Raw genomic sequence first — 13,949 nt, 5'->3', positions numbered from 1 at the left:
TTCCTCCACCAAATTTTACACTCTGCACACTGCAGTCCGAAATGTAGCGTTTTTCTGGCAACCTCCAAACCCAGACTAGTCCATCAGATTGCCAGATGGAAAAGTGTGATTCATCAGTCCAGAGAAGGCGTCTCCACTGCTCTAGAGTCCAGTGGTGATGTCCTTTACACCACTGCATCCCACGCTTTGCATTGGACTGCCATGGAAACCCATTCCATGAAGCTCTCTGCATACTGTACGTGGGCTAATTGGAAGGTGACATCAAGCTTGGAGCTCTGTAGCAACTGACTGTGCAGAAAGTCTTTGCACTATGTGCTTCAGCATCCGCTGACCCCTCTCTGTCAGTTTACATGGCCTACCACTTGGTGGCTGACTTGCTGTTGTTCCCAAACTCTTCACTTTTCTTATAATAAAGCCCACAGTTGACTTTGGAATATTTTGGAACGAGGACATTTCATGACTGGATTTGTTGCACAGGTGGCATCCTGTGACAGTTCCACGCTGGAAATCACTGAGAGCGACTCATTCTTTCACAAATGTTTGTAGAAACAGTCTCCATGCCTAAGTGCTTGATTTGATACACCTGGGATTAGTGATTAGGACACCTGATTCTCATCATTTGGATGGGTGGCCAAATACTTTTGGCAATATAGTGTATGTATTTGTATATATGTATGTATGTGTATATATATATGGGTATATATGTCAAAAATGACTTAGTTTACTTGTACAATTACGTCCATCCATTTTCTACCGCTTATTCCCTTCTGGGTTGTGGGGGGTGCTGGAGCCTATCTCAGCTACAATCGGGCGGAAGGCGGGGTACACCCTGGACAAGCCACCACCTCATCGCAGGGCCAACACAGATAGACAGACAACATTCACACACTAGGGCCAATTTTAGTGGCAGGATCGAACCCAGGACCTTCGTATTGTGAGACAGACGCACTAACCCCTCTACCACCGTGCTGCCCCACAATTAACGTCTTTAATTATTGAATGATAATGTAAATAAAGTGATCAGTGCAACGATTAGTGAGGAGACTTTGACTAGTGGTCTCTCTGGCAAATGACACATCAAAAGACATCCTGACTGGACTTTAGATGAAACTGTAACCAAGTTAATGACTTGCATTCAAATAAGACATCTTCTTATATGACATTCCGACAATAAATCTGCATCGGTGTTTAACTATTGAACTCTTTTTTAAGTTCATTTAAAAGTGCGTAATAACCTGATTAATCATGGATAATGCAAGTTCAAAAGTGTGATTAATCTGATTAAAAAATAATCAATTGGGTTTGAATGGGGAATCTTCATACGTCACCCAAAGAATCATGAGTTGTTGCTAATATCCACATCACATTTCTTAGCTGCTAAAAAGTTTAAAATCCTCTTAAAATTGGCATCAACAACTTCTTCCAGGTCCTGGTGTGTGTGAGTGACAGGAAGAAAAACTCTAAATAAAAAAATCTTGACCCTAAATATAAGATGGCTTGTGTAGACCATCCCTAAGAAGATGGTAGTTCACATCGCTGACCTGCAGGTTCTACCCAGTTGGAAAAGCCTCCAGAACCTTGTCCTCCTGAAAAGATGTGCAGTATTGCAGACATGAACACTTTTTCTCTCTCTTGTTCCTGACATTCCAGGTGAGTCGAAGCCTGCTGGCTCCTCTGTCGCTGGACATCGCAGGGGACCCAGACAGTGACCGGGCTTTAGGCAAACAGCGCCTCAGCGTTGCCATCGGTGTGCTGGCTGGAGCCGCAGCCGTCATCTTGGTCATCCTCCTTGTGGTCACCGCCAGGCAATGTGGCACCCAAGGCAAGAATGGCTACGAGGCCGGCAAAAAGGAGCCAGAAGAAGACTTCTTCAGTCCTTCGGGGGCTCAACCACAGGTGGGCCGTGGCGGCGGATCCGACCGAGGCCGCAAACCTCGACGGGACAAACGCAATGGAAGCGGTGGCGGTGTAGCAGCTGCAGGTGCCAAGTCGGACAGGTCCCTATACAGCGGCATCATCACTGTAAACGGACTTCGCCGCCACGGCAACGAGGAGGAGGAGGAGGAGGAGGATATAAGCGGTGCGAGCGAGCGCCTGGCAGCACGCTACTGCGCCGTAGACGGTGATCCCGGCAGCCCGAGGATGGGTGGCGGCAGAAGACACCAGTCCAGCCCGGATTTGGCCAGACACTACAAGTCCAGCTCGCCTCTCCCGGCCGTCAACCTCCAGCCTCACTCGCCTCCGGCCGAGGGGAAGAAGCACCAGGCGGTCCAGGAGCTGCCGCCCTCCAACACCTTTGTGGGCAGCGGGGGCTGCGTGGGTAGCACTGCTTCCAGCAGCAGTAGCGGCAATGGCGACGCCATGTCCTTGGGATCTGACCAATGCTCAGAGTACGGCTGCCAGACTGGGAACAGGTACAACAAACAGGTAAGACACCTTGGAAGTGTGACACTCATTTATTTCCACTGTAAACTATGCACAATTTCCCCACTTCTTTCTGACATGCTCGTTGTCCACTTCCTCGCCAGCTTCATTTCTTCTTATTCAGGCATCTGCCGCTCACATCTAAAGACTGCAGTGTGTTGTGTGTGTGTAGGCATCTTAAGCCATGTGTCGGCCTGAATGTCTGCCGCTCACATCTAAAGACTGCAGTGTGTTGTGTGTGTGTAGGCATCTTCAGCCATGTGTCCGCGCGCAACATCATGCATTAGCCACATGGAACATAAGGAAGGAGTTTTTTGTAAACCCTGTGAAGTTCAGATGGACATCCACGCAGGGAGTGGGCGTTTAGTTGCCACCAAAAGGCTAATTATTCACTTTGCCTTGTCAAGCTGTTTTCTTTCTTGATTCCAGCCAAGATGTGAGAAAGATCAGTTGTACAGCTAATGAAGGTTGTGACTTGTGCAGGAAGTTCAAAGCCTGCTGACAAATAAATACGGCAGAGAGACTGTCCGAGCCAACCTTCCACCCACGCGCTCAGGCAGCATCTATCATCTGAAGACACAGCAGGGTGTCTCTAGTCCGAGGGGAGTTCTGCTCTGAGTGATGCTTGAGTGACAGCTAACCCCTCTTAAAGGGGCAGCCTCTTGTTTCCATGACTGACAGCTCTACATTCATCCTCCCCGTGGTGAGAAAGTGCTGATGTGGTCATTAAAAGGGAACCAGAGGATCTTCTTAGGCTAATGAATTCATACACAGGCCCCGTTCATCCTGCTCAACACACACACACACACGCACTAATATGCACACACACACTTCTGAGGTTAATCCATTACGAAGTCAATCCTCTTAATCTGCCTTTCAGAGTAAGAAAATGCTGACTATGAGAGTTTTGCTCTTCATGCCTACGGACACACAGACAGACCTACGGACACACAGACAGACCTACGGACACACAGACAGGCCTATGTGCACACAGACAGACCTACGGACACACAGACAGACCTACGGACACACAGACAGACCTACGTGCACACAGACAGACCTACGTGCACACAGACAGACCTACGTGCACACAGACAGACCTACGTACACACAGATAGACATACGGACACACAGACAGACCTACGTGCACACAGACAGACCTACATACACACAGACAGACCTACAGACACACAGACAGACCTACAGACACACAGACAGACCTACAGAAACACAGACAGACCTACGGACACACAGACAGACATACGGACACACAGACAGACATACGGACACACAGACAGACCTACGGACACACAGACAGACCTACGGACACACAGACAGACCTACAGACACACAGACAGACCTACGGACACACAGACAGGCCTACGGACACACAGACAGACCTACGGACACACAGACAGGCCTACGTGCACACAGACAGACCTACGGACACACAGTTAGACCTACAGACACACAGACAGACCTACAGACACACAGACAGACCTACAGACACACAGACAGGCCTACGTGCACACAGACAGGCCTACGTGCACACAGACAGACCTACGGACATACAGACAGACCTACAGACACACAGACAGACCTACAGACACACAGACAGACCTACGGACACACAGACAGACCTACGGACACACAGACAGACATACGGACACACAGACAGACCTACGGACACACAGACAGACCTACGGACACACAGAAAGACCTACGGACATACAGACAGACCTACAGACACACAGACAGACCTACGGACACACAGACAGGCCTACGGACACACAGACAGACCTACGGACACACAGACAGGCCTACGTGCACACAGACAGACCTACGGACACACAGTTAGACCTACAGACACACAGACAGACCTACAGACACACAGACAGACCTACAGACACACAGACAGGCCTACGTGCACACAGACAGGCCTACGTGCACACAGACAGACCTACGGACATACAGACAGACCTACAGACACACAGACAGACCTACAGACACACAGACAGACCTACGGACACACAGACAGACCTACGGACACACATACAGACCTACGGGCACACAGACAGACATATGGACACACAGACAGACCTATGGACACACAGACAGACCTACGTGCACACAGACAGACCTACGGGCACACAGACAGACCTACGGGCACACAGACAGACCTACGGACACACAGACAGACCTACAGACACACAGACAGACCTACAGACACACAGACAGACACACAGACAGACCTACGGACACACAGACAGGCCTATGTGCACACAGACAGACCTACGTGCACACAGACAGACCTACGGACACACAGACAGACCTACAGACACACAGACAGACCTACGTGCACACAGACAGACCTACGGACACAGACAGACCTACGGGCACACAGACAGACCTACGGACACACAGATAGACCTACGGACACACAGACAGACCTACGGACACACAGACAGACCTACGAACACACAGATAGACCTACGGACACACAGACAGACCTACGGACACACAGATAGACCTACGTGCACACAAACTGACAGCCTGATGAATAATTGATGACATAGAGTAATTAACTCCGCTTCGTCCACCTCCAAAATATCTCACATCCAGTGGCTCCATGCTTTGAAGCTGCTTGTACGTGTCGGAGGTGGTTAACACAAACACTTGCTTGACTGGTGGGGGCCCGACTCCGTGCTGGCGGGATGACTTCATTCAAATGGATTTGATATGTGATAGATAGACTCGGTTCTAGAGAGTGTGAGGCCGACAAATAGTGTTTGAGACCATATAGAAGGCTACGAAGACGGGAGATGACGCAAACAAGATGGTGGTGTGTTGTGGTGGCGGGGGTTGAGTTTGAAGTTCAAAGCTACTTTACTGGGTCAGGAGAGAAGATCTCATCATTTGATCAGGCCCACCATAATTATTTCCTTGTACAAACTTTTAGGAATCCAACTTTAACAAACTGAATTTTTCTCCATCCATCCATTTTCTACTGCTTGTCCCTCTCGGTGTCACAGGGGGTGCTGGAGCTTATCACAGCTGCATTCGAACGGAAGGCGGGGTACACCCTGGACGACACAGTGTCGACATTAAGCCTCACAATACGAAGGTCCTGGGTTCGATCCTGCGCTCGGGATCTTTCTGTGTGGAGTTTGCATGTTCTCCCGTTACTGCGTGGGTTCCCTCCGGGTACTCCGGCTTCCTCCCACTTCCAAAGACATGCACCTGGGGATAGGTTGATTGGCAACACTAAAATTGGCCCTAGTGTGTGAATGTGAGTGTGAATGTTGTCTGTCTGTGTTGGCCCTGTGATGAAGTGGCGACTTGTTCAGGATGTACACCGCCTTCCGCCCGAATGCAGCTGAAATAGGCTCCAGCACCCCCCGCGACCCCGAAAGGATGGATGGATATATATATATATATATATATATATATATATATATATATATATATATATATATATATATATATATATATATATATATATACTGTATGTATATATACGTGAGGTCAGGAAAAAACACAAGAGGCTATATCATCCCTACAAGCCTGTTTCCAGACTTGTAGGCTCTTTTTCCTGACCTAACGTATATCCCACAGAAACCTTGACTATATATATATATATATATATATATACATATATATATATATATATATATATATATATATATATATATATATATAAAAAATTCACGAGCAGAGCTTGATAATTTAATGTTGTCTAATATTCAGTGTTATTTTAGTATTCATATTCATATTATTCTATATTATTTTGTTTGTTGTTAATAATATTGTGGATGAGATCCGCTCGGAGTTCCTTAAGGCTCCGGGTGCTGTGGGGCTGTCTTGGTTGACAAGACTCTGCAGCATTGCGTGGACATCGGGAGCAGCTCCGGAGAGGTAGTTCCTCTCTTAAAACAGGGGAACCGGAGAGTGTGCTAACATAGTGGGATCAGACTCCTCAGTAAAGTCTATTCAGATTTACCAGCTAGTCGAACCTCGGATTCAGGAGTAGCAGTGCGGTCTTCATCCTGGTAGGTCAGGTAGGGTCCTTGAGGGTGGATGGGAGTTTGCCCAACCAGTCAACATGTGCTTTGTGGACTTGCGAAAGGCATTCGACTATGTCCCTTTGAAGGTCCTGTGGGGAGTGCTCAGAGAGTATGGGGTATCGGACATCCTGATTGTGGCAGTCCACTTACTGTATGATCGGGGTCAGAGCTTCGGCCGCATTGCTAGCAGTATGTTGGACCTGTTTCCAGTGAGGGTTGGACTCTGCCAGGGCTTCCCTTTTTCACAGATTCTGTTTACAACGTTTATGGACAGAATTTCTCAGGGCGTTGAGGGAATCTGGTTTGGTGGCTGCAGGATTAGGTCCCTGCTTTTTGTAGATGATGTGGTCCTGCTTGTTCCATCTGGGTAGGATTTTCAGCTCTCACTGGAATCATTTTGCACCTGAGTGTGAAGCGACATAGTTAAAAATCAGCATTTCCAAGTCCGAGTCCATGGTTTTCACCTGGAAAAGGGTGGAGTGCCATCTCTGGGTTGGGTAGAAGACCCTGCCCCAAGTGGAGGAGTTGAAGTACCTCAGAGCGTTGTTCACAAGTGAGGGAAGAGTGGATGGTGAGATCGACAGGGGGATCTGTACAGTGTCTGCAGTGATGCAGGCCGTGTATCGACCCGTTGTGGTGAAGAAGGAGCTGAGTCGGAAGGCAAAGCTCTCAATTTACCGGTTGATCTACATCCATATCCTCACCTATGGTCATGAGCTTTGGGTTATGACCGAAAGGAAAAGATCATGGGTACTGAAATGAGTTTCCTCTGCCGGGTAGCAGGGCTCTCCCTTAGAGATAGGGTGAGAAGCTCTGTCATTCGGGAGGAGGCGCAGCTCCCCCACATGGAGAGGAGCCAGAGGAAGTGTTTTGGGCATCTGGTCAGGATGTCGCCCCGAACGCCTCCCTGGGGAGGTGTTTAGAGGGTGTCAATCCAGTAGGAGGCCACGGGGAAGACCAAGGACATGTTGTGGGGACTATGCAATCTTTTTTGACCAGAAGATGCCACATGGCATTGACCTATATTTTTTCATTTCATTTAGGACTCCTTAGAAAATAAATGACCAGGATAAAACCCCCGGTCATTCAAGGTCACATTAAAGAGTTTGTTCTGGCAAAAACACGAATATCTCTAACAAGTAGGACTGACAATGGCTTTCACGAAAATGGTGGTTGTGAGAGGAGGACAAGGAGAATGAGAGTGGAGATGTGGGTCATCAGGATACCCCTTGGCATCAGGACTTGGTCATGACCACAGTGGTCACATGGCACACAAGTCAATATGGGCAAATGACCTAATTTTGCCCTAAGACCACCACACACACACACACACACACACACACACACACACACACACACACACACACACACACACACACACACACTGTTTCCTTTTTATTGCTGCAGTGTAATCTTTACTTGAAGGTTTTTTATTTTTTCCTCCAATTGGACTTTCACCTTTTGCCGCTTGTTTTGATCTTCCGCTATGTTCACCGTATGTGACGTTTGTGTTGTGTTGCTGTGTTCGCTGTATGTGACGTTTCTGTTGTGTTGCTGTGATCACCGTATGTGACGTTTGTGTCGTCCCTCAGTCCGCACTCACCTCCAAAACATGGAGTCAGCGTTTTAGCATTTTTGTTCTCTCTCTGTGGGAGTGTGTGAGGGGGCCACAAAGGCGCTATTGAACCCCGGACACACACACACACACACACACACACACACACACACACACACACACACACACACACACACACACACACACGTGAGGACTAATCAATGCCCCGTTAGCAAGGCCAAGACTCCAGTGACGGTGCAGTTTGAGCGCTGTAGACGACAAAAGCTGAGAAGGTCATTGCGCGCCAAGGACAAACTGAGCGATGAATAATCCGGATGGTCTTGTTCATCTAATTGTGGACGGATGTGGCTGAAGCGATTAGGTCTAAAGGATTATAAAATTGAAAAGCAGCTTTTCATTTCTGCCAAATCCCCTCCGGATTAAACATGACAAGCGTCTGTCATGGCCGGCGTGTCACTTTAAGGTGGAAGGGGTGAAGGCGCTGTCAGCCATGTATCACGCCGCCCTTCCCCGTCTTGGCTCCGGCTGTTACCCAGCCACCCGTAACCCCCTGTCAACGTGACAGCAACACTCTGACACCTTCATTAAAATCAGGGGCAGGGGTGACCTAGGTGGGGAGGTGATGAGGCGGGAGGGTTAGTAGGACAAGGTAAGCCAAGCGTGGATGGCCCAATGAGTGCATCTAGTGACCTGGAGTCAGAGCGCTGAAGGGAGGAGGAAGTATGTGCGGCCATGATGGAGTGAGTGCACACCAAGGTGGGAAGAAGGATTGGGAGGACAGGGTTGAAGAAAGGTTCAAATGGATACAGATGCACATTTGTGTTGAGAGCCTTGCCAGTGCTGATTTACACTTGACTCTTTTGGGAACATCACCAGGGAACATTTGAAGTTTAAAGGTACCGCCGTTGTTCAAACTAAAGATTGCCTCCTGCACTTTTTCATCCCACGCACAATCTTTTGTCAGTTAACAAATCCTCTTGCCAAATTGAATGGGTTTTGCCTAAAAGTAGTGGGACTTAACCCAGGAAGAGAAACTAGAAGAACAAATGGTCACCCTAGGTGATGGCTACCGATGGGTACTTTTATGGGCACCCTTCAAATTCAGTCCGCATGAGTCACGTAAAATTAAACAGTACCATAATTTCCATACCTTTGTTGGTGGTGACATCACATTCGGTTTTTTAAACACTTGGCGGGGAAACCAGCAGCCAGGCAGCGCTTCGAACAAAATGGCCTGTCAGCAATGTTACAATTTTTAATGCAAACAAAGCAAATATGTCTGAGAAGGCGATCAAACGTAAAATAAGTCTCTACTTTTCTAAAATTTGCTAGCGCGATGCTAAATGACATCCGTTTTTTTCCATATACATGCCACTGATTAGCATTAGCGATACATGGCTAGTTCAACACCTCCAAATTCGAAAATTAAAATTACAATTAAGATGCACGTTACAATCCAACAGCTGGTGTGCAATAACTACAATTCTTATAGTATTAGCACTTTTTAAGACACAACATAAGACCACACTGGCACATTCAGCTTCACGGCAAAGACTACTCCCTGATGAGGCAACACGCTACACTACTGCCATCTAATGTCTTGGAATTGCAACTGCATGCAAAGTCTATTATACAATCATTCAAAAAACGTAGAAAAGTAAGAAAGTAAGATTTAGCAACTGGACACCACAGTTATCATAATCATCTCATGGTTAAATATTGAATAATAATATGTTTTATTAAAAAAAATGTTAGAAAGCCAGATTTAGCAACTGGACACCACAGTTATCATAATCATCTCATGGTTGAATATTGAATAAAAATATGTTTTATTAAAAAAATGTAAGAAAGCCAGATTTAGCAACTGGACACCACAGTTATGATAATCATCTCATGGTTAAATGTTGAATAAAAATATGTTTTATTAAAAAAATGTAAGAAAGCCAGATTTAGCAACTGGACACCACAGTTATCATAATCATCTCATTGTTGAATGTTGAATAAAAATGTGTTTTATTAAAGAGCAGTTAACATTTATTTCCATAAGAAAACACAAAATAATACTGAAAATTGGTACTGTTAAGTACCATTGCTAAATCACAGGTACCAGGAATTGGTGCTGCATCTGTTCAAATGTAAAAGGTACTCTTCCCTACATGCAAGTCTGCAAGGTAATTTGCACTTTGTGAATTATTTTGAGTGTGGCTATGAATTTCTACTCTAAAAGTTGGCGTATCATTAAGAATCACATTGCAGTTCATCCATGACGTGACTACGTTGCACACATTTACCAAGCCCTGGTTTATCATCCATGCCAGAGGAGTGTGCTGAGCTTCAGCATAGATCAGTGTGCTAACAAGTACCAAACGTGCAGAACTTCATGTGTAGTGGGCCCAAGCACCATATGAAGGTGTGTAGTGGGCCCAAGCACGCTATGAAGGTGTGTAGTAGGCCCAAGGATGCTATGAAGGTGTGTATTGGGCCCAAACACGCTATGAAGATGTGTAGTGGACCCAAGCACGCTATGAAGGTGTGTAGTGGGCCCAAGCACGCTATGAAGGTGTGTAGTGGCCCAAGAATGCTATGAAGGTGTGTAGTCAGCCCAAGCATGCTATGAAAATGTGTAGTGGGCCCAAGTACGGTGTGAAGGTGTGTAGTGGACCCAAGCACGGTATGAAGGTATGTAGTGGACCCAAGCATGGTATGAAGGTGTGTAGTGAATAACCTTGGCACAACTCTTTCTGGTCAACCATGTTAGCGACAATAACCCTGGCACAACTCTGTTTGGTCAACCATGTTAGTGACAATAACCTTGGTACAACTCTGTCTGGTCAACCATGTTAGCGACAATATCCTTGGCACAACTCTGTCTGGTCAACCATGTTAGCGACAATAACCTTGGCACAACTCTGTCTGGTCAACCATGTTAGCGACATTAACCTTGGCACAACTCTATCTGGTCAACCATGTTAGCGACAATAACCTTGGCACAACTCTGTCTGGTCAAACATGTTAGCGACAATAACCTTGGCACAACTCTGTCTGGTCAACCATGTTAGCGACAATAACCTTTGCACAACTCTGTCTGGTCAACCATGTTAGCAACAATAGCCTTGGCACAACTCTGTCTGGTCAACCATGTTAGCGACAAAAACCTTGGCACAACTCTGTCTGGTCAACCATGTTAGCGACAATAACCTTGGCACAACTCTGTCTGGTCAACCATGTTAGCAACAATAACCTTGGCAAAACTCTGTCTGGTCAACCATGTTAGGACAATAATCTTGGTACAACTCTGTCTGGTCAACCATGTTAGCGACAATAACCTTGGCACAACTCTGTCTGGTCAACCAGGTTAGCGACAATAACCTTGCCACAACTCTGTCTGGTCAACCATGTTAACTACAATAACCTTGGCACAACTCTGTCTGGTCAACCATGTTAGGGACAATAACCTTGGCACAACTCTGTCTGGTCAACCATGTTAACTACAATAACCTTGGCACAACTCTGTCTGGTCAACCAGGCTAGCGACAATAACCTTGCCACAACTCTGTCTGGTCAACCATGTTAGTGACAATAACCTTGGCACAACTCTGTCTGGTCAACCATGTTAGTGACAATAACCTTGGCACAACTCTGTCTGGTCAATCATGATTGCAACAATAACCTTGGCACAACTCTGTCTGGTCAACCATGTTAGCGACAATAACCTTGGCACAACTCTATCTGGTCAACCATGTTAGCGACAATAACCTTGGCACAACTCTGTCTGGTCAACCATGTTAGCGACAATAACCTTGGCACAACTCTATCTGGTCAACCATGTTAGCGACAATAACCTTGGCACAACTCTGTCTGGTCAACCATGTTAGCGACAATAACCTTGGCACAACTCTGTCTGGTCAACCAGGTTAGCGACAATAACCTTGCCACAACTCTGTCTGGTCAACCATGTTAACTACAATAACCTTGGCACAACTCTGTCTGGTCAACCATGTTAGGGACAATAACCTTGGCACAACTCTGTCTGGTCAACCATGTTAACTACAATAACCTTGGCACAACTCTGTCTGGTCAACCAGGTTAGCGACAATAACCTTGCCACAACTCTGTCTGGTCAACCATGTTAGTGACAATAACCTTGGCACAACTCTGTCTGGTCAACCATGTTAGTGACAATAACCTTGGCACAACTCTGTCTGGTCAACCATGTTAGTGACAATAACCTTGGCACAACTCTGTCTGGTCAACCATGTTAGTGACAATAACCTTGGCACAACTCTGTCTGGTCAATCATGATAGCAACAATAACCTTGGCACAACTCTGTCTGGTCAACCATGTTAGCGACAATAACCTTGGCACAACTCTATCTGGTCAACCATGTTAGCGACAATAACCTTGGCACAACTCTGTCTGGTCAACCATGTTAGCGACAATAACCCTGGCACAACTCTGTCTGGTCAAACATGTTAGCGACAATAACCTTGGCACAACTCTGTCTGGTCAACCATGTTAGCGACAATAACCTTTGCACAACTCTGTCTGGTCAACCATGTTAGCAACAATAGCCTTGGCACAACTCTGTCTGGTCAACCATGTTAGCGACAAAAACCTTGGCACAACTCTGTCTGGTCAACCATGTTAGTGACAATAACCTTGGCACAACTCTGTCTGGTCAATCATGATAGCAACAATAACCTTGGCACAATTCTGTCTGGTCAACCATGTTAGCGACAATAACCTTGGCACAACTCTATCTGGTCAACCATGTTAGCGACAATAACCTTGGCACAACTCTGTCTGGTCAACCATGTTAGCGACAATAACCTTGGCACAACTCTATCTGGTCAACCATGTTAGCGACAATAACCTTGGCACAACTCTGTCTGGTCAACCATGTTAGCGACAATAACCTTGGCACAACTCTGTCTGGTCAACCAGGTTAGCGACAATAACCTTGCCACAACTCTGTCTGGTCAACCATGTTAACTACAATAACCTTGGCACAACTCTGTCTGGTCAACCATGTTAGGGACAATAACCTTGGCACAACTCTGTCTGGTCAACCATGTTAGGGACAATAACCTTGGCACAACTCTGTCTGGTCAACCATGTTAACTACAATAACCTTGGCACAACTCTGTCTGGTCAACCAGGTTAGCGACAATAACCTTGCCACAACTCTGTCTGGTCAACCATGTTAGTGACAATAACCTTGGCACAACTCTGTCTGGTCAACCATGTTAGTGACAATAACCTTGGCACAACTCTGTCTGGTCAATCATGATAGCAACAATAACCTTGGCACAACTCTGTCTGGTCAACCATGTTAGCGACAATAACCTTGGCACAACTCTATCTGGTCAACCATGTTAGCGACAATAACCTTGGCACAACTCTGTCTGGTCAACCATGTTAGCGACAATAACCTTGGCACAACTCTGTCTGGTCAACCATGTTAGCGACAATAACCTTGGCACAACTCTATCTGGTCAACCATGTTAGCGACAATAACCTTGGCACAACTCTGTCTGGTCAACCATGTTAGCGACAATAACCTTGGCACAACTCTGTCTGGTCAACCATGTTGTGCCAGTGATGCCTCTGACATCGAATAAACAATCTTCACCGCCTGCGTTCAGTTCGATGAGATGACAAAATATTATAGCTAGTATGGATGTTATTTGAACACTGATACAGTTTGCAGTTAAATAAAGAAGGAGTGAACATCCAAGTAAACAAAGTAAATACTTTATAAACAAGTTGTGACAACGATCACGACACACCGCCTGCTGCAAAACATCAAATAGTTTTCTCCTTCGCTGCATACTTTTAGTGTGGGACAAGTGCATCCGTCTCCAATATTGTCCACACCTGTCTC

At 46.4% G+C, this 13,949-nt stretch overlaps 1 protein-coding gene across 1 annotated transcript in view; it reads left to right on the top strand.

Moving 5' to 3' along the window:
• The window catches only part of pcdh7a (protocadherin 7a), an 86,380-nt gene that overhangs the window by 22,352 nt on the left and 50,079 nt on the right, over nt 1-13,949 (top strand). The window contains exon 4 of the mRNA XM_061976898.1: nt 1,651-2,427. Coding sequence (XP_061832882.1) covers nt 1,651-2,427 — 777 coding nt within the window. The remainder of the gene's footprint in view (nt 1-1,650; nt 2,428-13,949) is intronic.

This window comes from Nerophis lumbriciformis, linkage group LG16 (genome assembly GCF_033978685.3).
Source record: "Nerophis lumbriciformis linkage group LG16, RoL_Nlum_v2.1, whole genome shotgun sequence".
In the NCBI taxonomy this organism is placed as follows: domain Eukaryota; kingdom Metazoa; phylum Chordata; class Actinopteri; order Syngnathiformes; family Syngnathidae; genus Nerophis; species Nerophis lumbriciformis.
The sequence above is the reverse complement of the archived record's forward strand: the minus strand, read 5'-3'. Positions and strand labels throughout refer to the sequence as shown.